At 35.7% G+C, this 26,574-nt stretch overlaps 4 protein-coding genes across 7 annotated transcripts; 2 read left to right on the top strand and 2 right to left on the bottom strand.

Annotated features, from left to right (window-relative positions):
* Positions 1-1,206: 1,206 nt before the first annotated feature.
* Positions 1,207-4,104, top strand: LOC132183427 (uncharacterized). Its single transcript, XM_059596862.1, has 4 exons — positions 1,207-1,296; positions 1,406-1,887; positions 2,866-3,466; positions 3,649-4,104. The coding sequence occupies exons 1-4, from the start codon at positions 1,207-1,209 to the stop codon at positions 4,102-4,104; spliced, it is 1,629 nt and encodes a 542-aa protein (XP_059452845.1).
* Positions 4,105-4,483: 379 nt separating this feature from the next.
* Positions 4,484-10,826, bottom strand: LOC132183426 (protein IQ-DOMAIN 31-like). 3 transcript variants are annotated; one of them, XM_059596861.1, is made up of 7 exons: positions 10,740-10,826; positions 9,649-9,768; positions 8,622-8,912; positions 7,467-7,658; positions 6,967-7,047; positions 5,473-6,505; positions 4,484-4,792 (listed from the first exon to the last, which is right to left on the bottom strand). In XM_059596861.1, the coding sequence occupies exons 2-7, from the start codon at positions 9,721-9,723 to the stop codon at positions 4,761-4,763; spliced, it is 1,704 nt and encodes a 567-aa protein (XP_059452844.1). In that variant the 5' UTR covers positions 9,724-9,768; positions 10,740-10,826; the 3' UTR covers positions 4,484-4,760. The 3 variants fall into 3 exon arrangements, with proteins under 3 accessions (XP_059452844.1, XP_059452842.1, XP_059452843.1); XM_059596859.1 differs by having other exon boundaries at positions 6,967-7,050; XM_059596860.1 differs by lacking the exon at positions 10,740-10,826 and adding an exon at positions 10,572-10,662 and having other exon boundaries at positions 6,967-7,050.
* A 3,286-nt stretch (positions 10,827-14,112) lies between these two features.
* Positions 14,113-21,048, top strand: LOC132183424 (translation factor GUF1 homolog, mitochondrial). 2 transcript variants are annotated; one of them, XM_059596857.1, is made up of 12 exons: positions 14,113-14,498; positions 15,026-15,776; positions 17,097-17,253; positions 17,383-17,437; positions 17,787-17,854; positions 17,935-18,039; positions 18,129-18,200; positions 18,577-18,690; positions 19,191-19,331; positions 19,422-19,481; positions 20,006-20,207; positions 20,491-21,048. In XM_059596857.1, the coding sequence occupies exons 1-11, from the start codon at positions 14,148-14,150 to the stop codon at positions 20,169-20,171; spliced, it is 2,040 nt and encodes a 679-aa protein (XP_059452840.1). In that variant the 5' UTR covers positions 14,113-14,147; the 3' UTR covers positions 20,172-20,207; positions 20,491-21,048. The 2 variants fall into 2 exon arrangements, with proteins under 2 accessions (XP_059452840.1, XP_059452841.1); XM_059596858.1 differs by lacking the exon at positions 18,577-18,690.
* Positions 20,805-23,138, bottom strand: LOC132183430 (probable WRKY transcription factor 72). The gene is made up of 3 exons (XM_059596866.1): positions 22,614-23,138; positions 22,325-22,438; positions 20,805-22,221 (listed from the first exon to the last, which is right to left on the bottom strand). Exons 1-3 carry the CDS (start codon positions 23,115-23,117, stop codon positions 21,349-21,351), a joined length of 1,491 nt encoding a protein of 496 aa, XP_059452849.1. The 5' UTR covers positions 23,118-23,138; the 3' UTR covers positions 20,805-21,348.
* Between the last annotated feature and the right edge of the window lie 3,436 nt (positions 23,139-26,574).

A 26,574-nucleotide genomic window follows, 5' to 3' on the forward strand; every position in this document is an offset into this window, starting at 1 on the left:
TTGAAATTTAAAAATACAATCAACCAATATTCTATCTGCAAATACCGACTTTACTAATTGAAATTTTACAGTTTAAGAATCAATAACTCATGAATTACATAAAAAAATTTAATTAACGATTTCGGTATTTGTATGGGAAAGAATGTGATTGTTGATTTTTAAATTTCAAACCATTATCATCTATGAGACATGTTTTCAACTTTGATAGTACAAACAAAAGAGTTGCATGTATAGTATTTTAATGGTAAGAGAATCACACGTATCTTCCTTATGAACAATCAAGTATATGTAATTGTCTCCACGCACTATTCTTACATTCTTGTCCACTGAATTGGAAAAAAAATGGTCAAATAAGTTTAAATAAGTTTAAATTAATGTGTAATTAAAAAAAAAAATATAACAAATAAAAAAATATTGCCTCTTTTTCTAAAACTTTCGATTCCTGAATTGCCTCCCAATACGACTTCCAAGCATATACCCAAAACTCCCCTCATCTTCTCCATCCGCCACCACAGTTTATTCCATAGCCACCCCTTTTGATGACAAATCATAATTAATTTAAATAAGAACGTTTAAAACGCTGTTCTAAAGAGAAGAGAACAAGCTTAAACGTTCTTTCCCTATCCAAATGTCACTACCCTATCCAAAATTAGTTTTTTCTTTCCTCCGAATTATTATTTTAAGTTATTTTTTGTCATTTAAAAAAATATTACATTTAACAATTTAGGAAGGTGCTCGGCGTCAATTAACTACAGCAACCTTGTGGCCATCTAACTCAATGTCAAACCCCTACTTTAAGAGTACGTTTTAACATAATCTACCAATCATGTGTTGTAATTGCCAAGATAATCTTCCGTGACCTATATATCGGCTGGAAAAGTCAAGGGATATAGTGTAACATCACAAAATGTTAGTATCACCCTAAATGGATGGATAATAAAAATGCAAATGGGTGTTAATTTTTAATTAATTATTTATTAAGTAAAATTAGACTTTATAAATGATCGTAGCAAGCTTCAATTATAATTTGACTATTCGTTTTAGAGTGAGAACACAAATATGATTAATCTTTTCCCTTAATGTGAGACTGAAAGTCAACAAATCACTAGTTTTGGGTCCCAAGTATTTGCAGTACTTTTAACAGGTTTTTAAGTAAGGATGAGGCTATACATTTTGTAGAAGCAACTTAATTAAGCTTCCATATCCATGGCACCTTGTGGATTCTACAGCAAACTTTTCCTCCTTCCTCTATGCATACTCGGTCTACTCACCTATGCAGCAAATGCAAATTTAGATGTAAGTCTCCCAACCCTCACCCCTCTCTCTCTCTCTCTCTCTCTCGCACTAATTTCTTGAATGGCAATTAACATGGTTCTGAAAATGGTTGTTGGTTCTTAATGATCAGTGGCATGCTAAAAAACACAATGCTCCACAACAATGGACAAACCATGGTGGAGATTTGTACAACAGAAGATATGCCAACAAGGAGACCAAGATCAGCCCTGCAACTGTCTCCAATCTACGTATGAAATGGGAATTTTATGCAGGAGGTGATATAAGTGTAACGCCAGCTGTTTTTGATGGCACCCTTTATTTTCCAAGCTGGAATGGAAACATATATGCAGTTAAAGCGTCTGATGGCTCCCTTGTTTGGAAGAAGAACCTGCAAACATTAACCGGCTTTAACAACACTGGTTTCATTCTCAATGTCAACTCAACAGTCGCAAGATCAACCCCAACGGTAGCCGGTAAACTTCTCATCATCGGGATCTATGGCCCTGCTGTTGTTCTTGCTGTTAAACGGTCAACGGGGGAGCTTGTTTGGTCAACCCGGTTAGATAATCACACCAGAAGTTTCATCACCATGTCTGGAACTTACTACAAGGGGTTAGTCTTAATTTGTTTATGCGTTTTCTTTTTTAGTTCATTATGATTTGGAGATATAGCAGAGTTGTTTCTAGTTTTATTGTCACCATTTTAAAGTTTTATTGCAAATTAATTAAATTAATCTCATATTATGTTCGAGAAAGTAACCCAAAACCAAAAGGGAAAGAGCGTAATGAAACACGTGTTTTTGAAGCCTCTTCTCCTGAACTACCGGGTCAATGGCGTTACTTGAAAGTGATAAACATACTAATAAGTGAAAACTTCTTCCCAAAACTGCATTATCAGAAGAAAAAGATTTTCTAATTGCCAAGCTCATTTATAGAGAAGATACAGTTTATGCTAGTAAATACAAGTGGGCAGCATTGTAGGGCAACTTGACATTGAATAAATTAAGTTGTTAATTTTATTTCATTGCCCAAGAAAGTCATATTGAATTCTTTATCCTATCGAGACACGAAGCCTGGCCTGACTCTAGAACACAAGTGACAAAATCATCATATTAATAAGATGATATAGTCGTAGATGTTGACTTATATTCTTATATTAAATGCTTGTCTTACATGTTTTTAGCAATTATTCCAGATTTGGTTTTTACCAGAAATATCAAACCATTAAAGATAAATAAGCTCAATACTAGCATAAAGGTCGCTGATTTTTCCAAGTCCCAAGAACTTATATATTAATTAATAAATTAGTTTAAACGGATAGTTTCGTTTTCACTAAATGAAAAATGATAAAAATTATTGGATTCAAAATTCAATACTGATCCATCTAAAAATCTAATAGTAATTTTCACTACTACTCAACGAGTATGCAAGTGAGTATGGAAGTAGAAATGTGTGTAGTATTTCTGTTTGATAAAATGATTAAGTTGATGATCAAGGCTCAAAACCGTACTTCAAAGTACTTGTTAGGATTAATTTAAACTAAAATGGTTTTAGAGTTTGATTATCTATGATGCCTTTGATTATTCAACAGGGGTTTCTATGTTGGGACATCCTCACTAGAAGAAGGCCTCAGTGTTGAGCAATGCTGCACATTTCGTGGCAGCTTCTCCAAACTTGACGTCCGAACTGGTGCAATCTTATGGCAGACCTTCATGCTGCCTGAAAACTCGGGCAAAACCGGGGAGTATGCCGGAGCAGCAATATGGGGAAGTAGCCCTTCCATCGATGTGGTACGAAACCTTGTATATATTGCCACTGGAAACCTATACTCTGCTCCTCCTCGTATACTTGAGTGCCAGGAGAGGGAGAATAACCTGACAGTACCTTCATCTCCGGATCAGTGTATTGAGCCTGATAACCACTCCAATTCAATCCTAGCCCTTGATTTGGACTCCGGAAAAATTAAATGGTATAAGCAGCTGGGTGGTTATGATGTATGGTTTGGTGCATGCAACTGGCATTTGGATCCCAGGTGCCCTCCTGGTCCAAGCCCAGATGCTGATTTTGGTGAAGCACCAATGATGTTGACCATATCTCTCAATAGGACTAAGCGGGATGTTGTTGTTGCTGTTCAAAAAAGTGGGTTTGCATGGGCTTTAAATCGTGATAATGGCAGTCTTATATGGTCTAAGGTAGTTTTCCCAGCTTCGTCGTTGTAAGTCTATTTGGGTTTACAATTTTAAAACATGCAATTTAAAAATAGCAATTTGAAAATGCAGTTTAATTTCGGTCTACAAAATCGCAATGTCTGATGCACTCCAAATTAGATTGTATATGTTTATCATCCTAAAATTGGCTGGTTGCTTTGATATAGGAAGCAGGACCAGGAGGCCTAGGTGGAGGAGGTATGTGGGGTGCAGCAACAGATGAAAGGAGGGTCTACACCAACATTGCCAACAGCCAGCACAAAAACTTCACTCTCAAACCATCCGAGAACACCACAATTGCTGGTGGATGGGTGGCAATGGAAGCTCGCAATGGCAATATCCTCTGGTCCACAGCCAATCCTAGTAATGCTACCGCCCCTGGCCCTGTTACTGTAGCCAACGGTGTCCTTTTTGCCGGATCCACGTATCAACGAGGACCCATATATGCCATGGATGCAAAGACAGGAAAAATTCTGTGGTCTAATGAGACCGGAGCCACCATATATGGTGGCATATCGGTGAGCGATGGATGCATTTACCTTGGCAATGGTTACAAGGTTACTGTTGGATATGTTAACCGGAATTATACGGCCGGAACCTCGCTTTATGCCTACTGCGTATAATATCTGATGCATCTTTAAGCTTATTGACAATAAAATAACTACAATATGTTTGAGAATAACACTTTTAGAGTTTCCTGGCCTGTAATGAAGAGTGGCTTGAACTTTTCACTATTGTCCATGTTGATTACTCTCTGCTTAGGATTCCAAGAAAAGGGTCAAACCTTGAGCATCAAATTGACTCATCCCATTTTACTTGTGGAGTTTCAGGCCAACAAATTTATAGGTTACCCAAAAAGGCTCTAGATAGAAGAATATGGAGCCTAATTTTATACAGTAGAATTTGAGTGTGGGGAGGAAAATTCAGGCCAAGAATATCTCAAGGCATCGACCCCAAGATACGCAATGCAGTGTATACAGAGCTATCACCCTTTCTCAATCAAAGAACAACCGACAAAGGATAAATTCATAAACTAACAAGATAAATACTTCACTTTCACAGAGATACAGGGTTAAAAGCATAAGTAGGTTTCTTACAGCATAGAATTCTATTCAGGAACAGAAAAATAAAGAATAGAGCAAACCTGAAGTGTAAGTCTAACTGTACATACGCTTAAACACACAAAACATAAAGGAATACAAGGAAAGGCTTCAGGTACGTCACGCATCATCTGTTTCTCCACATATCTCCTAATATCTCAAAGCAGATACCAGTAAACTCACCTCTTCCACCCTGCCCGGGCCACCTTATCTGAAATATAAATCCACAACATATACAGTTACTATCATTCAGAAACCAACATAAAATTCCAGAGACAGCAAACCAGTACACAACTGAAGAATTTTTTGAAAAAAGAAAAGAGATTACAAGTAATGACAGACCCAGAAATAGAAAGAATGATTTGACTTTTTATGCCGAAATGCAAGAAGACAAAAGGTACACATTAGAATAGAAATCATTTTTGAGAAATGCTAGAGGTACCAAATCTTTTACCAAGAGAGTTTTACGTTTTATTAAACTGATGTGTAGCTCATTCATTGCTACTTGTTACATTTATTTTAATTAATTGTTTTGTTTCTTTCTAATGATGAGTTACACATCAGTTTAGTAAGCTTTTCTTTGTAAACAATTTTGTACTCCTAGCATTTCTCATCATTTTTTGATATGCAAATGATAGAAAGCTGTACCGTTAGCTTATTACTTCCATGACCAAGTTAAAGAAGCATTTAAAATCCAAGAGAACAAAAAAGAATTGGCTCTATTTATTAATGTTTTTTAGATGGGGTTTTTTAAAAAAAATAAATAAAAAATAAAAGTGTTATAATGTGAAAGTAATTTTGAGTGTTTTGTATTTTAGGTTGTTTGTTAATGTTTTTGTTTTGAAAAGAGAGAAGGAGAAAGTGTTATCAAGATCTGTTTCAGAATAGTACCTTGTCCATCTTTAGAGGATGGTAGTGATCTGTCACTTTTGTTCCCCCCTTTGCCATTCTCCAGAACTAGCCTATGCACCCGTGGTGACATTGAACTCAATTTACCATTGGGCGGAGTAGGCATAGAATGCCGCCTGACGAAACCATTTTCAATCTCACCTTCACCAAAGTTAGGGGATCCTTGTGCTCTAAGCTTTGCCTTGGCAGATTCAGTTGCAGCCATATAGCTGGGCAAAGTTGGACTACGCTGTGAAACATTCTCTGAGTATTCCTGCTTTGCTGATAAAGATCTTCTCCTGCTTCTGTGGTTCTCCTTGCTAGTTTGATCTTCTTTTACATTTAGGTCCTCAGTTTCCTTTGGGATATTATCAACTTTTTCAAAAGTTTCCAAAGGAAGTTGCTCACCAGTAGGGTCATCATGATTCTGCATATCAACTGTCTCCTCCAGAGCCAACGGTGCAGGAGGTATTTCTAACCCGGGTCTTTCATTGTCTTTGGATACTGCCACTACTGGGTCATTTATTTTCTCAGAGAAATTATCAACACTCTTCTGAGGAACATCAGATGCTGTGGAGCTTGACAGCTTTTTCATATTTAACTTTGGCTTCTCAGTCACAGTTTCTGACCGATCAGGAGCCGCTGAATTGGATGCAGTAATTTTTCTCAAATTTCGTTTTACCCTCTCTAGTTCATTTTGATGGTGTTCCTGTACTGCTTCTGCTTGATGGACCTTAGCTTTCCTAAGGGTGCGTCTGGACTTTTCACGCTCAGATGTGGAATGCAGTGGATTATTTCCAACATTTACAGTTGGGACCTTGCGCACACCTCGTTTTTCTGTGCTGAGTTCAGTTTCTTCTGTTTGAACGCAGTCCTGCTGTCTGTGAGGCTTAGAATTAGGAACACCTTTTGGTTGTGGAAGTGGTCCCCTAAATTGAAATGATGACCAGCGTCCTAGCCAGTTCCAAGCTGAATTTGGTTCACCCGAATCATAGTGGAGGTTGAAGGGCATAACAGTTGGCGATGAAGCAAGAAGCTATAATAAGCAACATTGAGCACTATCAACTCCTATATCATGAGCTGTTATAAAAAGAATATATAAAATACCCTAATATCTTATTCCTTTATCACTTTGTTTCAATTTCTTATAATTTTATTTTTTCACATGAATATTTCAAAAATTAAATTAAAGAGGCCCACTTAAACTCAGCAGTTTGAGCCATATCTGGTATGCAACCAAAGTGTTACAGGGTCACTCTATATTTTGAAAGATAATGATGACAATGATGATATGGCTACTTTATTTCCCTTAAAAGTGCACCACCTATACTATAGCTTGTATTATCTTTCCACTTATCGCAGACTAGTCAGTGGGTTAAACAGTATAAGGAAGATGATTCTGAAAATCAAAACATGTTTTGTCCTCGTTTGTAAATCATGTACTAATTAAACCATGACTACCATAAATTATCTAAAAACCCAAGATCCTGAATATACCTTACAAATAAAAGCATTTGATGACAGCTTTTCTGGCCCAGTGGCTGTATCTAATCCAAATAGCTCGACCCTCGTAACATCCTGCTAAAGAGATATTACAAAGACAGACTTAGATGCACAAGATGTTACAAGGTTTAAGACTGCATAGAAAATGTGATGAGCTTAATAAGAAATGAGCCTACCCAAGTAAATTAATACATAAACAATGAAAACATATAGCTAGTTATTATAAAATGGTACTCCATCAATAGACTAGAAAACTCAACAAACGTAATTTCAGAATTCTTCTATTTGAAGAACATAATTCACAAGGATCCATATATCCAACCCCGACAACATGGGATTAAGGCTTAAACTTGAGTTGAGTTAAGTTGTAGGAACATATGCATGAATAATTGACAATATTAGGTCAAATAGAAAATCAAGAAATTCTTCTAGATCATATAGAAATTTAGATGCAGGTCAAATGAAACCAATTTAGGTGTCATTTGAAAACTTACCAGACTGCATCTTTTCTGCACTTCAAGCCCACAAGCAGAAAGTCTGACCCTTTGACCGCGAACACGAGCCTGTAACTTAACAATCCCCTGCATGCAGCGCAAAGTAGTGACAGCCTGTCTCCTAACCAAGTGCCCACGAATAAGTGCTTGCAGCCTTATGATGCCCTTGAGAGCACGAAATGCCCGGCGAGCCTTCACAGATATTATGCTTAGATTAGATCAGTAATAGCTTTAATATATAAATCTAACTTCATAGGAGGGAAGAAAAGATTGCAAAAGATACATACCGATCTCTGTTCTACAGATAGACAACTTATTTTCTTTTCAACTATTATCTAACTCAAAAATTGCCAATAGCAAATCATATTACCAAATAATAATAAACCACTAAGAACATAGTTTACAAATCCATAAAAATGCATTTTCTTTGTATGAGGAGTGACTGTAGGAAAATTATGTTTCCACGGTTACTTCCACTAGAATACACGTCAAGAACTGAAATAAGACCCTCAAACAACAGAAATCACAAATCTACAATATCAATCCACCCCTAGCCCCCCCGCTCAAATCACTAAAATATGAACCGAAGATACAAAAAACAATGTGCAGACACATTCACATAATAGATTTTATTTTCTCAAACTTAGGAAACCATGAAACATTTATGTATATGGCATTTGTATCTTGATATTTCCAAATTATGATTGTTCTTAATGATGTAAATTTTGCTAAGAAACTTGCCCTCTGCATGAAATGGCACTTCATTGCATCAATTTATATGTGGTATTCACCAAGATATAATTCTTGTAATGACTTTCATGAGTTCTTTGAAACTGTGCATGCTTTCGAATATGTGACATTGCAATAATAACAGATTATAGAAAACAAATATTTGCAACAGCCTATATTCAACCATTAAAAATGTCATTTACAAAAACAAATCAAAAGCAACCTGAATTACCAAAAGAAAATTGTATTGAAAACCCTAGTATATGATTAAGAGAGTACACCATGGATCCAGAAGATGAGGCATAAAACACATTAATGAACATGAAAGATGGGTGCTAGAAAGAATTGCAGAATTAACTTCAAATCTCCTGTTCATGTAATTAACAATAATGACATTTCTTTATGTTTCATGTAATAAAGCATTACCAAATAGCCTCTAAAAGCTGCCTGTGCCTTTGTAGCAGCTTGCTCATAGGCAGTAACCTCAGCACCGCCAGGTGAATCCAAACCCATGGTTCCTTCTGTATGTGCACCTTGCTTGCCAGGTAATGACACGACTGCATCATGTGGTAAGTTGGCACTCGATCCCTTTTCTGAGTTTTCTTCAATTCTGTTAGAGGTATGAAGTGCCACATTTGAAATTACAGAATGATTTGCTGCCAAATCACTAGACACTGCCTTACAGGCAATGGTCGCCTCTTTATCTCCTGCTGATTTCTTGACATGTAATGAAATTGATAAATTAGTGGATGTCAAAGTCAAATATTGCTTAGAGTATATCAACAACCAAATTAAAAGTATTTGCACAATTCTTATGACTTATAAAAAATAAAAAATAAATAAAAAAAAAGGTATTTGCACAATTTTGACTATATATGCAGCAATAGATTAACATGCAACAGGAAAAATGTGAAATTATATCTTCAAAATACCGATTGGAAAAATGGATGTGAAAAGATAGAAGTAGAGTAAAACTTCAAGTCTATCATGAATTAGGTAGATGATACATAATACCTAGACACAACACAAACTTCACATAAACATCTACACTTTCATCCAGCCATCAGAAATAGGCTATAGTTCCAAAACGTTGATAATCAGCCAATGGAGACACCATTTGGGCAAAAAGCCACACTTAGAAACCAAGCCTTCCGGGTAACATAACAGAGCATAAATCATCACAAGGCATGAGATCTTAGAATGTATGGCGTTGTGGCATGACAAAGATGATATCAGCAAATCATGAAAAGGGCATTGTCCCAAGTACAAATAACAAGTAACAATCTGCCTTTCCAATATTTTAATGCACCATATCAACCCCTCATACCAGAATACCAACATGATCGTACTAAAACATGATGCATTAAAGTATGTACCTTGCATGGATGCAGAGAGAAAGAGTAGATCACAACTATGAACAACAATGGAAGACTAAAAGGTATTAACTAAGTACCTTCAGAAAGCTTGATTTGGATGATTTCTTCCCAAAGAGTATGGTTTTAATCCACTTTCCTGGAGATTTTCCCATTGTAATAAGGCCTATATCAAATATACTGAATCCGTGTTTCTAATCCTGCATAGTTTCCACAAGTTAAAGGTCACCTGTGAGCTAAAAAAATAACATAATACAACTTTTATGCTGAACCAAAAATTTAAAACACCAAATATTATGTCTTGCCTCTCAATCTGAACCTAACCTTTTAGTCCACGACCTCCATCTAACTAAATAGAAACAACCCAAAATCACAATCTACTTCAAACAAAAACAACACTGCTATTTCTCCGCTGGGAACAAAAAGCACCAAGACAATCCGAACAAAAACATCTGTTTGTATTGCCAAACAAAAATTACCAAGATATCTATGACTACTGTGACAAGAAAACCCATTTCTTGACTGGGATGTTGTCCTTGTGCATACCATCAAGTATTTAAAGATACAATTCAATCAGTCAGTATGCAGCTTACATATAGGTAATCACAAGACGAACACAAAACTCCTTTAGCTCAAACTCAAAGAGGCCAGCAAGGAAATGGAAAACTCAAAAACAAAGCAGCAACCACAATCCACTTATATTTCCACTAAAAGAAGGAACATTCGAGAAAGTTGAACACTTTAAGAGAAATTACTACAAGCATAATGCAAAAACGAAGACTTTATCTAAAATAAGCACCCAATTTGGTCCCTGCGTTCTTTCTCTATGCAGTAAAATTCATCCTTTTGCATAAATCCCAACATCTTAAACCAGACTCCGCCAAATAAAAACCACACACACTAGAGTAAGCTTAAGAAAACACAGTGCCCGCAACCCAATACAGAGAACAATGAAAATCAACAAGCAACCCAGGAACTAAACTATAAAGCCAAACAAATTTACCTTGATTAAACCCACCAAACTTTGAAAAAAAAACACAAGAGGTTCCCCAAAAACATTTCACTCAGTTATGCAACTGCATTCAGACTCTCAGAGCATATACAGATATATATATATATAGAGCAAAAATCAAAGTGGGTGCGAGCAACGTGAGTCAGATCTGAGACATACCGGAGAAACAGAGAATACTGACAGTTAAGACGAATGAAATGTTTCAACTAAATGTTTACGCAGAAGAAGAAAGCAAAAAGTTTTATTTATTTATTTATTTTTTTTTAAAAAAAGCACGTACTTTTCAAATTGAAGGAAGAGAAAATAAGGGAGAGAGAGAGAGAGACACACACGCATTTGAAATTGTTATATATTTTGATAAAAATAAAAATTTGAATTTTTTTTTTTGCCGTGGAATCAAATTAACATATAAGCAAGTCAATGCTTTCGTTAAATTATTTGAATATTTTTGTTATTTGGGGGATATTTTAATAACTCCTTTAAATTAGAGAATCAATCCTTCGATAAAAAAGCTTGATAAAGAGGTTGCAGCCAAAGGAAAGTCATAATAATATATTATTATTTATGGAGGAAAAAAAAATCATATTAATTGGGAGGAGATTGAGTTTGATGTGAAGTCATTGTACCGTGTGTGACCATTTGTTTTTTTTAGGACAAGTCGCTTTATTTAAAATGTTTATTTATTTTGCCATCAAGCATTTATATAGTCGGGGAAAATGAGGTCATATTCATAAGTATATATAACTAATTGAAAGATGGTTTATTATATATATGGGTAGTGATATACTGCACGCCCGGAGTGCATTAAGCGTAAGAATTTTTTTTATTATTATTTTATTATTTTAATTTTTTTAAAAAAAACTATATATATGTTGATGCAATTCGCTTAAAATGGACCGCGCTAATTAATTGCTTGCAAGGGACAGGTGGGACGTCTTTTATTATGTTTTCCGGACAACATAATTAATTATACAACAAGGACCACCGATTCTTATTTTGCATCACCGACCATAAAAAAGACACAACATCACACCAAAATCCTTCGTATAAATAAAAATAAATAATAAATAAATTGGAGCTCTGAGAGTGAGTTGGGTGTTCTACTCGGGAGCCACCGACAGCTGAGGCTGCATGGATTAATTTAAGCCATCGGAAATAATAGCATGGCAATTGAATATTTGACGATCGGATGTAATTTGAAGATCCAATGGCCAAGCTGGCCGGTGGCATCCTTCCTCATTAAAAGCTCGAGGCTGAAGCCAAGAATCAAGATAACAAATGGGGCCATCTGATGTGACCATCCACCAATGAGTGTATCATAATGTTCACCGATCGATACCAGAAATTGAGAGACAAAAAAGTTTCACCTTCACAACTATATCTAAATGTCGTCTTTTCTAAAGTGATGGTGATCGTGATCTTAAAGGTGGGATAATGATGCTAATTTGGCTATAGTTTAGCAAGAATTATACTTTTGCCGACACCTTGTTCCAAGCCAGGTCGAATTCATTCCATTTTCAAAGATTTGAAAGACACCGTACGTTCCTTTTTATTTTTAATACAAAATTTGTTATAGTATGATATAATGATGAAAATAAATTTGAGTATTTTATAAGTATTTTGTATTTTACTTTTATGTTAAAAAGCAAAAATCTTAGACAAAAACTGTTGTGCGATGATTATTATTATTATTTTATATCGTTTCAGTTCGATCTAACTTTATTTAGTGGTTTAATAGACTTGAACTGGGATTGTAAAATTTCTTATCCGAAGTATGAGTGAAGCCCTATGCAAAAGAAAAAACTCAGCCATAAACATTGAGAGAGAGCTAGAAAGCCAAAGCCAAACCCCAACCGATAAAAGAAAGAGAAAAAGACTTAGATTACAGTGTTATTTTCTCTTATTTTATATGAAATTGATATTTTTGTGTATTAGACCTTTGAACTTTGAGTGAATTTATATTCATTATTTGTGTAATCCATATTTAGTTAGTGAATTTTTTCTTCATCATCTTTGCCTGTAAACCTACTTAACGAACCACGGAAATTTTGATATTCTTATGTGTTATTGTTTTGTGTTATTTACGGTAATTAGGTTACAACTTGCAACCTTGTTCAACTCAACAAACCTCCGTTACAAGAAGAAAGAGAGCTCTACTTAGTCGTCCAGCTGAGCTCGATTCTCTCTAGCACTCCTGTTGTACAAGGTTTTAGAAAGCACATTAAATTTTGGCATATAAACGTGAATGAAAAATTCGGATTATGAATGATGATATATATAATATTATTTGGGTTAATAATTTGTTTGGTACCTGAGTTTTAAAACCGTACAAATCTAGTAATCAACCTATAAAAAAAGACAAAATCAGTACCTCCGTCAATTCAGTTAACGAAATTAGTACGTGTCACTCCTATAATACGCCACGTGGCATAAAAAAATAATAATTAAAAAGAAAAAAGAAAAAAAATTTAAGACGAGCCACCCCCAAATGGTCAAGCCACCCCCAAATTTTTTTCTTTTTTTCTTTTTTTTTAAAAAAAAATTATTATTTTATTATTTTAAATTATTAATTTTTTTTTTTTAATTTTTTACGCCACGTGGCGTATTATGGGAGTGATACGTGCAAATTTCGTTGACTGAACTGACGGAGGTACTAATTCTGTATTTTTTCATTGGTTGGATACTAAATTTGCGCTGTTTTAAAACTTGGGAGGAAAAAATAAAAAAGTACAAACTTAAGTACCAAAAAAGTTATTAACCCTTATTTTTTTTATTATGTTGTAGTTTAGTAGCATTTATGTTATCTTAGTAGATTTTATGAGATGTCGTTAATTATGATGAGAATAACTTCTATCGGGCTTTGGTGTAAGCGTACTCATTTATGGCATCCAATAAAACTTTGGCACTTCAACTTATTTCACCAAATAGAATAAACATAAAATTTCTCACTTTGATGTTTATGTTTGTGATAAAGTCCGTGGTTTTGTTGAAGGAAAATGTTAGGTATTCTTCTTATGTTATTCTAGTTTTAGGTAAATATTATTTTATAAAAAAAACAAAAAAGAAATTGGCTCCACAAGTCTCTTATTTCTCTCACCCAATTTTTATAAAATAATATTCACCTATAACCAAGAGAACATCTAGCATTTTCTATTATTGAATGGGGAAGACGATAAGTTGGCTGATTTGGTGATTTTGCGTTTATTTTATTTCATGTTTCAAGTTGATGTGTCCAATTTTTATTGGATTGGATTTACACCACTTTGTAATTGTAGGGGCTCTCACATAGGATATTAATTAATTAATTTAATATATTGAGTATATATTTCTTCAAATCTTTGTCATACCTTTCTTATTATAATTTAAACTAGTTTAATTTTCATTCAATTTTATATATATAATTTAATTTTATAATGCAGCCATTTAAATAGTCAACTTCAACAAATGAGAGAATTATTGACCACCTAAAACGACGTCGTTTAAGAGCAAACGCCATAACAATTTCGCTTCGACTCTAGGAGACTATCGGACTGACTTGCCTCGCTTCCAGAGCTCCTAAACCCCCAAATGGGTTCTCTGGGCAGAGCTTCAAGGACACTAAAACCGCTCAAACTCTTCCCTCGCGCTCACACTCCCTCTAAATTTGGCCCATTTACCTCTATACTCAAAGGGAACGAGATATGTACCAGAATAGGAAACAACCATTCTGGTTTGAGCCATGGATTTGCCTCTCATTCTCGCCAAAGCAGCGAAGAGAATGTCATAGATTTGAGCCAGTACCCTACAGAGAGGATCAGAAACTTTTCCATTATCGCACACGTCGACCACGGCAAGTCTACGCTCGCTGACCGGCTTTTGGAGCTCACTGGGACCATTAAGAGGGGCCATGGTCAGCCTCAATACCTGGACAAGCTGCAGGTATACGAAAATTTCATGAGTGCTTTTGTTTTTTTTTTTTTGGAAGAAACGTGAATTGGGTATTGAATGGAATTTGATTTACTTTGGAGTATATGGTCCTTTTAATGGGTTTTGTTCCTGAGTGAAGTTTATGTTTGCTTTCTCAGAGAATAGAATAGAAAAGAAAAGAAAAGAAATTTATAAGTGGTTTCTTTGCATGGTGGCGTGGTTTGAAGCCATCGCTCATTCTTTAGATAGTAAGGATGACGAACCTGTCTAACCCAGCCAAAAGAATAATGCTACATGGAGCATTGAATAATAAGACAGCTCATTCGTTAGAAAATAGGGAAATCTTGGTTTTAAATAAGTTCTTTTTGCCAAATTTCTATCTTTTAAATATTGGGTTTCTTTGGGAGTTATGTAAGCTTGAGTTAATGGTGAAAAAAGACTCTTGTTACATTTTATGCAGTTTCTGTGTTACAGGAATGTTGTATTACTTGATTTGTATTTGATATGCCACTTGTTTGATGAAATCTGGATTGTAATAGGTAGAGAGAGAAAGGGGAATTACGGTGAAAGCTCAAACAGCTACCATGTTCCACAAGTACAACTTTCATGGCACCGAGATAAGCGAAGGGCAAGACCAACCAAGTTTTCTACTAAATTTGATTGACACACCTGGTCATGTGGATTTCAGCTATGAAGTATCAAGATCCCTGGCAGCTTGCCAGGGTGCTCTTTTGGTTGTTGATGCTGCTCAGGGTGTTCAAGCGCAAACTGTTGCTAACTTTTATCTTGCTTTTGAATCTAACCTGACAATAATACCTGTCATAAATAAGATTGATCAGCCTACTGCTGATCCCGATCGTGTTAAAGCGCAACTAAAATCAATGTTTGATCTCGATCCTAGTGATGCTCTTTTAACATCTGCCAAAACAGGGCAGGGTCTGGAGCAAGTCCTTCCAGCAGTTATAGAGCGCATTCCTCCTCCTCCTGGGAAGAGTGGTTCACCCTTGCGTATGCTTTTACTAGATTCATATTATGATGAATACAAAGGAGTCATATGCCATGTTGCAGTTGTTGATGGTATGCTGCATAAAGGGGATAAGATTTCATCTGTGGGGACTGGCCAAGCTTATGAAGTTTTTGATGTTGGGATCATGCATCCTGAACTCACTCCCACCGGTGTCCTTCATACTGGACAAGTGGGATATGTTGTGAGTGGCATGCGTTCAACCAAAGAGGCTTGTATTGGAGACACTCTTTATCATAGTCGAAGCGTTGTAGAGCCCCTTCCAGGTATCTATTTCTGTATTCTTTTTACCCTCTTGCTTTATTTATTTATTTATTTATTATTATTATTTTTGTGGGGAGGGGTTGGGAGGTTCCACAGTGTAAAATAAAAAAAGAAAAGGAAGTTTCTGCAACCTTCTGTTGCATGCACTTATTGTTGCTATTTGCAACTTGGCTGTGCGTGTTGAGAATTGAATTGACATCTCCTAAAAACAAGTGTGAGTTGAAACCTTCAAATAAGGGTCACATTTCTGAAGTCATCAGTGCATGCTGAGAATAGTGTGGATGCACACCTTGACAGTATAAGATAATGAAAGTAGTATGTACTATGCAGAAGACTTTGGAAATTCACCTTTCCCCTTCAAGTGTGGTGGTGACTTAATCATGATTTGGCATTTTTTTCCCTGAGATATTATTGACAAATAATTTCATGTAAAGCAAAGGGACAGAGTTAAAAATTATGATATTTAAATATATAAAAACTTGAAATTTTATACAGACTTGCAGATATGCAGTTTACAAGCATACATAGCGATAACAGAAAGCAATTCTGTGCCTTGGGATGATATATTTTGTTGGGTTATGCCCTTCTTAGCGCTCTCTTCTTGCCGATGTTCATGCACACCTCATCACAATGTTTAGTGTATTGAATCTGTCAATGTGTGTTAAATTTATTGCAGCAATCATGCGGTCATGAACTTCCTGCTTATTCCTGGGAAAAAAACTTCTTGGCATTTGAACTTTTTACCTAATTGCGTTTTAAACTAAGGCTGCAGAGAATTGAGTAATGTTGCTTAGAATGTAATTTCTTTGTAATGTATGCACTGAGTGACAACTGTGAGAATTCTGTTTCATGACTTCAGTTTTCCTTTGCTAATGAGATTGATAGATCCTGTTGATTGGGGTGTTTAAAATTTGAAACATAAAGGTATTAATGCTGGACAATTTGTTCTGCCTCAGTCAGGCTTTGGCTCGGCAGCCAAAAGCCATATTTGTAAGAGCTTCTATTCTTATTGCTAGCGACTGCAGACGATTCCATGAGATTATCTCTAGCGAGGTAATGGCTGTGTCTATTTTACCATTTAGCCGTTAGGATTGGACTATTTTCTCAATTTTATTTTATTTTTTCCTTAGAGGAGAGGGACTATTACTAATTTTGGGGAAATTGACTTCTTTTTTTCATTTTTCATTTTTTTTTTTCTCACTATGAGTTTTTACTGGGTTTTCTTATAGTAAATAATGTTTTGGCTGCAATTTGAATTCAGATTTTCCAGTTCCTGACACCTACGTTATGCATGTGTGCTTTTGTATGCTTCTGAAATGTAGGATTCAAGCCTGCAAAACATATGGTCTTCTCTGGTGTTTATCCAGCTGATGGATCTGATTTTGAAGCTCTCAATCATGCAATAGAGAGACTGACATGCAATGATGCTAGCGTCTCTGTCACTAAAGAGAGTAGCACTGCACTAGGGCTGGGTTTTAGGTGTGGCATCCGCTATTGACTTGTTTCTTTTACTTCTTAGAAGAAGGATTCTGCTCCTATTACCATTTGACATTTGAGCCTCTTCATATGCAGTACATTTTTTATATGCTTATTGTTTTCTACTTACAGGTGTGGTTTTTTGGGCTTACTTCACATGGATGTTTTCCATCAGCGGCTTGAACAGGTGATCTTTCTTTCGTTTTTTTGATAATAGAAAACCAAAAAACTGTGTTGAGTTATTTATAAGAGTTATTCTCATTGTATATAATGACTGCTATCGAACATAATATCTACAAAGTGGCATTGGGATTTGCTATGCGATAAATATAATATGATATCAAGAATCTACTTTTAACTTAACACATCTGTCTGGTGTCTGCTCTACATGATCAAGTATTATGTAGGGCTGAAATTCTATGACATGATATTTGTTCATAAATCATACTTTTTAGATATATTCTGCTTAATGTTTTCAATACCTTTGCTTTTTGGCCTATTAATATCGAGACTCATGTCTGTTTATGTGATAACAGGAGTATGGAGCTCATGTTATTTCTACTGTTCCAACCGTTCCTTATATTTTTGAGTATTCTGATGGAAGGTATGTAATGTAATCTTGTGTCTGTGAGATAGTTTTGCCATCTGCTTTGCCAAATATTTTTTTATTGGTCCTTTTTCTAGCAAAGTTCAAGTACAGAATCCTGCTGCATTGCCCTCAAATCCCAAGCAACGAGTTACAGCTTGTTGGGAACCTACTGTAACAGCTACAATTATCATCCCTAGTGAGTAAGCTCTCATATTCCCTTGTCATAGCTACTTTTTGGTAGCATGCAAAGCGTTTATTTTATCCTGTCTTCATTTTTTGTCCGTTGAAGGTATGTGGGGCCTGTTATTACCCTATGCTCTGAACGAAGAGGGCAGCAGTTGGAGTATTCATTTGTTGATAGGTAACTTTTGCACCAAAATTGGTCTTAAATGATATGTTAAGTATCCTCAGTGGTTTAGTTTTTGTATGGGTTACCAGAATGTGTAATCAAACTACCATTATGTGCCCAACATTCAAGAGTCTCGCCTTAAATATTTTTGTTGATCCCTTCATTTCCCCACCCTCCTCACCCCCACCCCACCCCCCCCCCTTCCCCTCCCCCCCTAGAACTAGTGAATTGAGTTTTATATAGAGACAGGTCATTGTATGCTTCATTGCTCATAGGTTGTTAGTAAGTCATGATGCTGCATTTTAATTGATTACTTGTAATTTTTAGATTATGTAGCCTTAGACGAACTCATTTATTTGAAATATTGATATGTGTTTAATACATGCAGTCAGCGCGTATTTATGAAGTATCGCTTACCTTTGAGGGAAATTGTTGTTGACTTTTACAATGAACTGAAAAGTATAACATCAGGATATGCCTCATTTGATTATGAGGATGCCGAGTAAGTTTTTTTTTTTCTCTCTCTCTCTCTCTCTCTCTCACATGACCCGCATGCGGGTGCACATGGACACACACCCGCCCTATCTAGATAGTACATACTGGTGCCACCAAAAGGTATGACATGCTGATTGGTGTCTCATAGAAAGTGCGGTGCTGTGGCTTTGTAATGTGTTCTAAGTATGGGCTTGTACTGCCTAGGGCATCAAGCACTACATGATGCTGTTTTTGTAGCTTGTGTTTCCCATGAAAGCTAAAATGTCTGTACATGGGTTATAAATAAATTAGTTTCATGCTTGGCTATGAGTGTTGATGTCACAAGTAGCTTGGTCATACAGCAAGAAGCTGCCATATCTCCCAGCTTTCAGTAAACTGAGGGTTGAATAGTTTTTATTTTATTTTATTTTATAAGTAATTGACTAATATCATTAAAAGCATATGATGCATGTAAGGGTTGTGAATAGTTTCCCCTCGTTTGATGCATTTTATGGGTGTAATTGACAGATATCAAGAATCTGATCTGGTGAAACTTGATGTTCTCTTGAATGGACAATCAGTTGATGCCATGGCTACAATTGTTCATAACTTGAAGGCACAGCGTGTTGGTCGTGAACTGGTTGAGAAACTGAAAAAATTCATAGACAGGTCTCTATCTGGTCTTAATTGCTAATTTTGTTTTTGTATTTTTTTTCTGGTTTATTCCACAGTAGCCAAATATGTTCTGATTTTGAGCAGGCAAATGTTTGAGATAACAATACAAGCTGCAATTGGATCAAAGGTCATTGCGAGAGAGACGTAAGTTATTGTTTTAAAGTTTTTAGAAGGTCATCATGTCTGGTTTTGGTAAATTCTTCATGGTAAAAAGGGACTGAAACTTTTTTAAATCTCATACATCATTTTTGACCTAGGGTAATATTCTATTTCCTTAGTGGTGTCTATGGAAGCAAAGAAACAGTAGTAGTTTTGAGGATCACTAGAGACCTTAGTGGAATTAAATGATTTATTTTTTAAGACTCTTTCTTTGGGCTGCTGCTGCAGATTGCAGTTTTTCGAAATTTCATGCTTTCTTAGATCTCTTCTCCATTACTTGCTAGGCTTCTCTCTTGTATACTTCATATTACTTGAGCTGTGGCTTTGTGCTTTTTAAGAAAACTGTGATTATTTATCAGAAAAATTCCATTTCCTTAGTAAGTTCTCATGGGTTTCATTTATGCCAAATTGTATAAGTGTTTTCGTTGCACAAAGTTTCATCCTCCGTTTTAGTGTAATCGCTTCTTTTACTTTCATTGTTTGCCTAAGTCTGTCGACTTTGATTTTAGGATTTCGGCTATGAGAAAAAATGTTCTTGCAAAGTGCTATGGTGGGGACGTTAGTCGGAAGAGGAAATTGTTGGAGAAGCAAAAAGAAGGAAAGAAGCGAATGAAACGCATTGGTTCTGTTGATATACCTCAAGAGGCATTTCATGAACTACTGAAGGTTTCATGAAAAAAATGTCCAAAGAATTGGCCATATTTGGAACTGGTAATGTCAGTTCATCACTTATCTTCTGTCAGGTGTTGAGGTTTATTACATTATCAATTGCAGCTAAGACATTGTGCATATGTTAATGTGTAATGGGAGGGAATTCCACTCTGTTTTCAAAAGTAGAAGGGAATTTCAAAAATTTGTAATGAGGTTCTTGACTTTAAGCAAATTCCCAAACCAATTCCCCTTCCACCAAAAAAATCCCCCCCCAGCAGCCCCAACAGTAATCATTCTTCAATTGTCAACGAGTGGCTAAGCCCCTCTCTTTGCTTGTTTTCAGGTTTTTGGTTGTGAGAAAAAGTGATGGGAAGGCTGTTGGAAAAAGCAAAACGAGACAAGAAGCAAATGAAGGGCTCTACCTCTTTGGGTGGCCTGATGAGCTGCCACAGCTTTCGTGTAGAGAAGAAAAATAACCACATATTTGGCCATAGATGATTTTCTTCTTCTTTACAAGTAACACAATTGCTTTCTAGCATCAGAATTTAGAGATGCTGGTAAAATTACCATGTTTTGGGCTTATTTGGCGAGTATCACAAGTTCTTAAAGAATTTCCCTTTGGTTGGGTGGTGTGGTGGATATTCCACTGGTTGGGCGTGTTTCAACATTCCTCTGCCGATGCATACACATGAAGGCCCATTTATCCCTTGGTGATTAAGATAAATCGAGATTAATAGTTTCGCTCGACTCTTGAAGAGTGGACTAATCTATCTAGTCGATGGTGAATATATTCGTATTTTAGTGCCACAGTTATATAAAAGTAAATTGATTCCTTGAGATGTTATTAAAGAAGCAATTTTTTTGGTCATTCAAGAAATAAAGAGTTGAGGTTCCCTTTTTATATCATTTTTGTGTGCGCTTAAGCTTTTAACTTGTTTGCTCTGCATTAATGCTGAAAACCTGGCTTGTTTGGATAGACATTTTACTTGATATTGAACAGAGGTAAGAACAAGAGACAACTTATGTTCAAAAGATGACTTGTACTGTCATGGTTTCAGGGCAAAGTTGGCCCATCCTATATTGCCAGCGTAATGTATAAAATTGATGTGAAAAAAGCCTGTATAGGAGGCGTTGCTAAAAAAAGGAAAAAAGGAAGGTTCAATCATCACAACATCCCAGGCGATATTATGTGAGACCTATATCAGTTCATCTGATCCCTAATGGCAGAAGTAGATGTAGAGCTACTCTTGGAGATGGATAATGGCAACGGAGGCTGCAGAAGCATCAGACCTGCTGTGTGGGAATTCGATGACGCAAATCTGTTGAAGAAGCTTGATGCACATGCTTTCCCCTTTTGGGTCAATGAATCAGGAGAAACGGCCTGAATTGGCTCCCCTCCACCTTGGTTATCATGGGGTGCACCGCCACCCACTATTGATGAAATTGTGGCGGCAATAGCGGATCGGAAATTCGGGTCTGTCGCAATGGCCTTGGTTAGGGATTCTGTTAAAGACTGTTGAGAAGAAGCTTGGTGGGTCTTTTCCAAATAAGATTGGTAGAAATGTTCTTGGGATTGTTTCCCAAGATTTATGGAGCCAGTGTGGGTTTTGTTGTAGGGTACTGCACTATAACTGGGATATCCAGTGCCCCATGTCGTTGGTATAATGTTGGATTCTGAGGATGAGAAGCTTAGACTTCTTGAAGGAAATCTTGGGTTTGAAGCAAAGCTTGAAGGTAATCTATTAAAAAGAGTGGATGAAGAGAATGGAGAGGTGGTGAGGTCTAGAGTCACTGTTGGAAAAAGGGGCGCCGGCGAGGAAGAGTTTGGCAAGTAAAATTGTTTTGCTTTGGAATTATCCAAGATATTGAAATTTAACCCATTGAGTACTGGAGCAGCGGTTGCAATGGGTGTCGGACCAAGGCCGGGGTGAGACATTGACGACCCGGACAATAGCATGGAAGCCGCAGCGGAAGTGGTAGAAGCCATGGCAGTGGCTGAAACCGGAAGTGGGTGGTTGTGGGTTCCTTCATAGGTGGTGATCAAGATGGACATGTCCTCCGAACATCTTTGCACCTGTAATCATGTAAAAGAGTGTTTAAATCTTTAATTTTACAGAACATTTTGGACTACCATTAATTCTATATATGAAAATGAATATTAAGGCCTTAGTACAAACCTGTTTTCTTACTGGGCATTCTGGTGCAACTGTGCAACGATAGTATGCTCGTGGGCATGGGTTTCCTTTAGCTATTTTCTGTCCATATTTCCTCCATTGGCATCCATCATTCATCTGTATAAAAGGCATGTATAAATGATGTATTGCATGCAATTGCACTTATTATCAAAGTGATCATCAAAACATATAATCTGTAACTAAATTCCACGATTAAGCTCCCATCAAATGAATCTTAGATATATTAAGTGAAATATTAAAAAACTATATGCATGCATGGGCTAGCACTAACCGTTGGAGTGTCACATCTAGCTCTCACAGAAACCCTAGCTCTCTTCACATGGGTTTGCTGTGAAACTTCATCATCACCATTTCTCACTGTCTTTAGGGTTTTACTTGGTGGCCATGTCTCTGCAGCTTGCTTAGACTCCTCCAAACTAGTCTCGGGGCTTGCATCAGACACAAGCTCTGTAGATAGTTGAAACTTGGAGTCCAATCCAAGAGTAAGGCTGGCCTTCCATTCCTCATAGTCGGTAGTTTTGCTATTGCTAGGGTTGCTAGTCGCTTTCTCTTCTTTCTTGGGCTCGCTCGGGCTTCTTCCAAGACAAAGTGATACAAGTTGATCAGGTTCTTCAGTTTCATCATGCAAGGGATGATCAACTGATGACTCTGTGGATTTCTTGGGAGTTTCCTGTTTGATGATATCGAAGAAACGCAGCTGAAGAGAATGGTAATCCTTCTCGATTTGCTCCAACATCACTTTTAATCTTTCGTTTTCTTCTCTCACCTCGCCCATTTCAGCTTTGGCAGATTCAAGTTCATTGACCTAGTACAAAATATTATTAATCATCCCAGTCATTCTTACAATTTAATTATCTACGTTTTTTTTAATTTAGAGAAATTAAAATAATATACAAAAGGGTAATGTTGAGAAGTTTCAATTTCATATTTACAAAAAGAAAAAAAAAAAAATAGAGTAGCTAGTACTATAGAATTTATAAGTAAGAAGTAAATCACATTCTTGTAATAATTTAAAGCCGATAATATATGCTCCAAGTATGTGCATGTAAATATCATAGCAACCTTAATTTATTCTGATTGTAAGATAATTGAGAAGTGCAACCTTAATTTGCCTTTGGTGTTAGGTATTGTATTATGAAGATAGGATTTCCATGAGACTATTTGTATTTTCATAGTAGGAAAATCACTATCCTGGAAATGCCTTGCCAAATTTATCTCCATTTTTATCAATTTTCTAATTTCTTAGTTAATTTTTTTTCTCTGTTTTCAAATTTTTCCACGCACAGTTACGAAATTCCTGGTTTTAAAAGTCGTAAATATATAGTACTGGGATCTAATTAACCATTAAGTAAAATAATGCAGGAAGACAACATCTTGTTGGTCATTCAAAGGGAAAAATATTTCCATGCATGGAATGACTGCGCGCATCCTATGACTTTCTAGACAGCATCCTTAATTAATTACAAGCATATGGACTTTAGTTCTTTAATCTCATCATTTTCACAAAAATGTGCATTGACTATTAATTAGCAGCATAGCCACGTAAGTGCATGTTACAAGAAAACCCAATTTTTCTTGAAAAAATTGCGCATAAATCAATCACAAAAACTAGTATTAATAAATGGGTTTCTGATACTGCTACTATACTGTACGTAAATTACCTCTTTGCCATTTCTCAAGTCCTTGTAGCCTGTTGAAGATCGGTTCAAGCTGCCCATCTCATGCAACACTGATCTTCTACTTTGAACCTAAAAGATATATAGTATGTGGAATTCATGAGCAAACACAACTGATTGATATATATTTGATGCATATATTCTTCTAATATTGATGTGGCATTTAGATCACACGTTGATATGTATATATATAAAATCCAATATATGGAAATACATAAATTTAATCGTTTAAATATTAAAGTAAGTAAAAATATTATAGTTCCTAACGTGCGTATTAATCACGTATCTCCATATATATTATGATTTTATAAGATCATCATGTTGTCTAATACGCCATTTCTGTAATACATGGTCATGCATAAAAAATAATTATATCTGACATAATTGTTATTCATACAGTAATAGAAAGACATGGTAAAGATAATATTGAAATATTTAGAAAAGATCAAGAATTAAATTGAAAAGATCAACAGTTCATAGACAAAATCAAAATTTGACCCATAATTTAGATACCAAAATCATATTTTGATCTAAAACAAGACATTTAAATTGGCTAACAACTTCAAAAAAAATCCAAGGTTCTTTAAATTCATTGAAGAAAGTTGAAATACCAAATAAGGTTCTCCTATATATATATGCTGGGTATTCTAATTAATTAAGGAAAAAATTCTCTATGTTGAGTTCAAATGCATCATGTGAAGATGGAAATGACTCATTAAGCAGACCTTCATGCAACCTGCACTCTTGTAGAGTCATGAGTGGATGAGAGGTCTTCCATTCTGAGAGAGATTTTTAATTTAATTAATCCTTCACTAATCATCTCTCTGCATGTGAGCCTTGTGTCTTATTCAACTCAGTTCTTTATAGATATGCATTTTATTAAAAAATAAATAATAATAATTAAGATCTAATCTAAGGTAAACCACAGTTGGAGGCACAATTAAGGAAAATAACAGTTGGATCAGTTGGCAGGAAGTTGGTATATTGCAGGTACTAAGAATCCTCTCACTTCAAGCCAGTAGACATCACCTGGCTGGGTCTAATTGCCGGTATCAACAAGAACAAAAAAATTATGGCTCATGGGTCAAAACAAAAACTCATAGTTCAATCAAACATAAAAAGAGCCAGATTTTAATATGAATTCAAGACATCCTTAGAAATGGAAAATAGGAAAAAATTTCTAGTTAAAGTGGAAACGTTGATATTCTATGAGAAATTCAGATTTATGATGATCCCAAAAAAGAAAAGAAAAGAAAAAACATGATAAAAGTAGGAAGAGATGATAAAGCTCTTTCATTAGCATACCTGTCTACCCTCTTGGGTCTCATGGCCGACATCATGGGCGAAGGATTCAAAAGTGTGTTCTTCTGTGGGCGGCAGAGCAGAAGAAGAGCATGGCATTTTCAGCATGTCATCCATTTGTAGAGAAGTAGATCTCCTTTGCTCTTCAAGCTTTATATACATAAAAACAACCAACTGCTGCTAATTTCAGACTTTGTATAAACATATAGAAATCCTAGTGCTCATCTATCCCCAACACGCAGTCACAACTAAAATGTCAACACCCCCCAACCACGCTCTCACTATTTTTATATTATTTGTTAAAAGATTAAACAATATATGAAGAATTGAGTTTCAACGTTTCGCAGTAGAGACAAATGAGTTTTAAGGAGAGAGAGAGAGAGCTGGATTTTCGGAAGCCTATTATTGTGTAATATATAGTAAAATAGTAATGCAAAAGCTGTATGTTATAGTAGTATGGTTGAAGCTTGGGCATAGCCGATGTCACAGGGCTAACAGTCAAAGTCTCTATGAGTAACCTAGTAGCCCAGCTGGCTGCAGGTACCCTCTTTTGTGTCATTTGTCAATTGCGTAGCCTTCTTTGTTTTATTATTAATTTTATTATTTGATGAGTTGATGAATAATGTTATTTAGTAAACTGTTATACGCGAATTGTCATAAAAGTGAGATGACGTGTTAGTAAAAATCAATGTTTAGTTTTTTGTTTGTTTTTTATGAATGTTGATCTAATGACTGTTTTTACTGTTACGTCATACAAGTTTAATCACAGTTGTCGTATAATAATTTATTAAATAAAAGAATTCCCTTTTAAATTTTACATTTTGGTAGGAGTAATGTTATCTAGTAAACTCTTATACGAATGTTGTACAACTAGAATGACGTGACAGTGAAAATTAGCATTTGAATCAACAAATAATAAGAGGTTGTAAAAAAGAAAAATGAATGGCTGATTTTCACAGTCACGTCATTTTAGTTGTATGGCAATTGTATAACAGTCCACTAAATATCATTTTTCTTTTGACAGTGTAATTAAGCTTTCCCCATGGATTCATGGGTATTAGTTAAATGATTAAATTTATTCTTTTATTATTAGGTTGAGCTTTTTGGATAATTAATATTTTAACATGATTTTAGAACCAAGATCTTAAGCTAAGCTTTTTGAGATAATTGATTATTTAAAATATCATATATGTAGAAGAGTTTTTCAATTCAAGTGCCGGAAATCCAAGGTCTTGAGTTAAGCTTTTAGGATAA

The sequence above is a fragment of the Corylus avellana genome, chromosome ca5 (genome assembly GCF_901000735.1).
Source record: "Corylus avellana chromosome ca5, CavTom2PMs-1.0".
NCBI classification, from domain to species: Eukaryota; Viridiplantae; Streptophyta; class Magnoliopsida; order Fagales; family Betulaceae; genus Corylus; species Corylus avellana.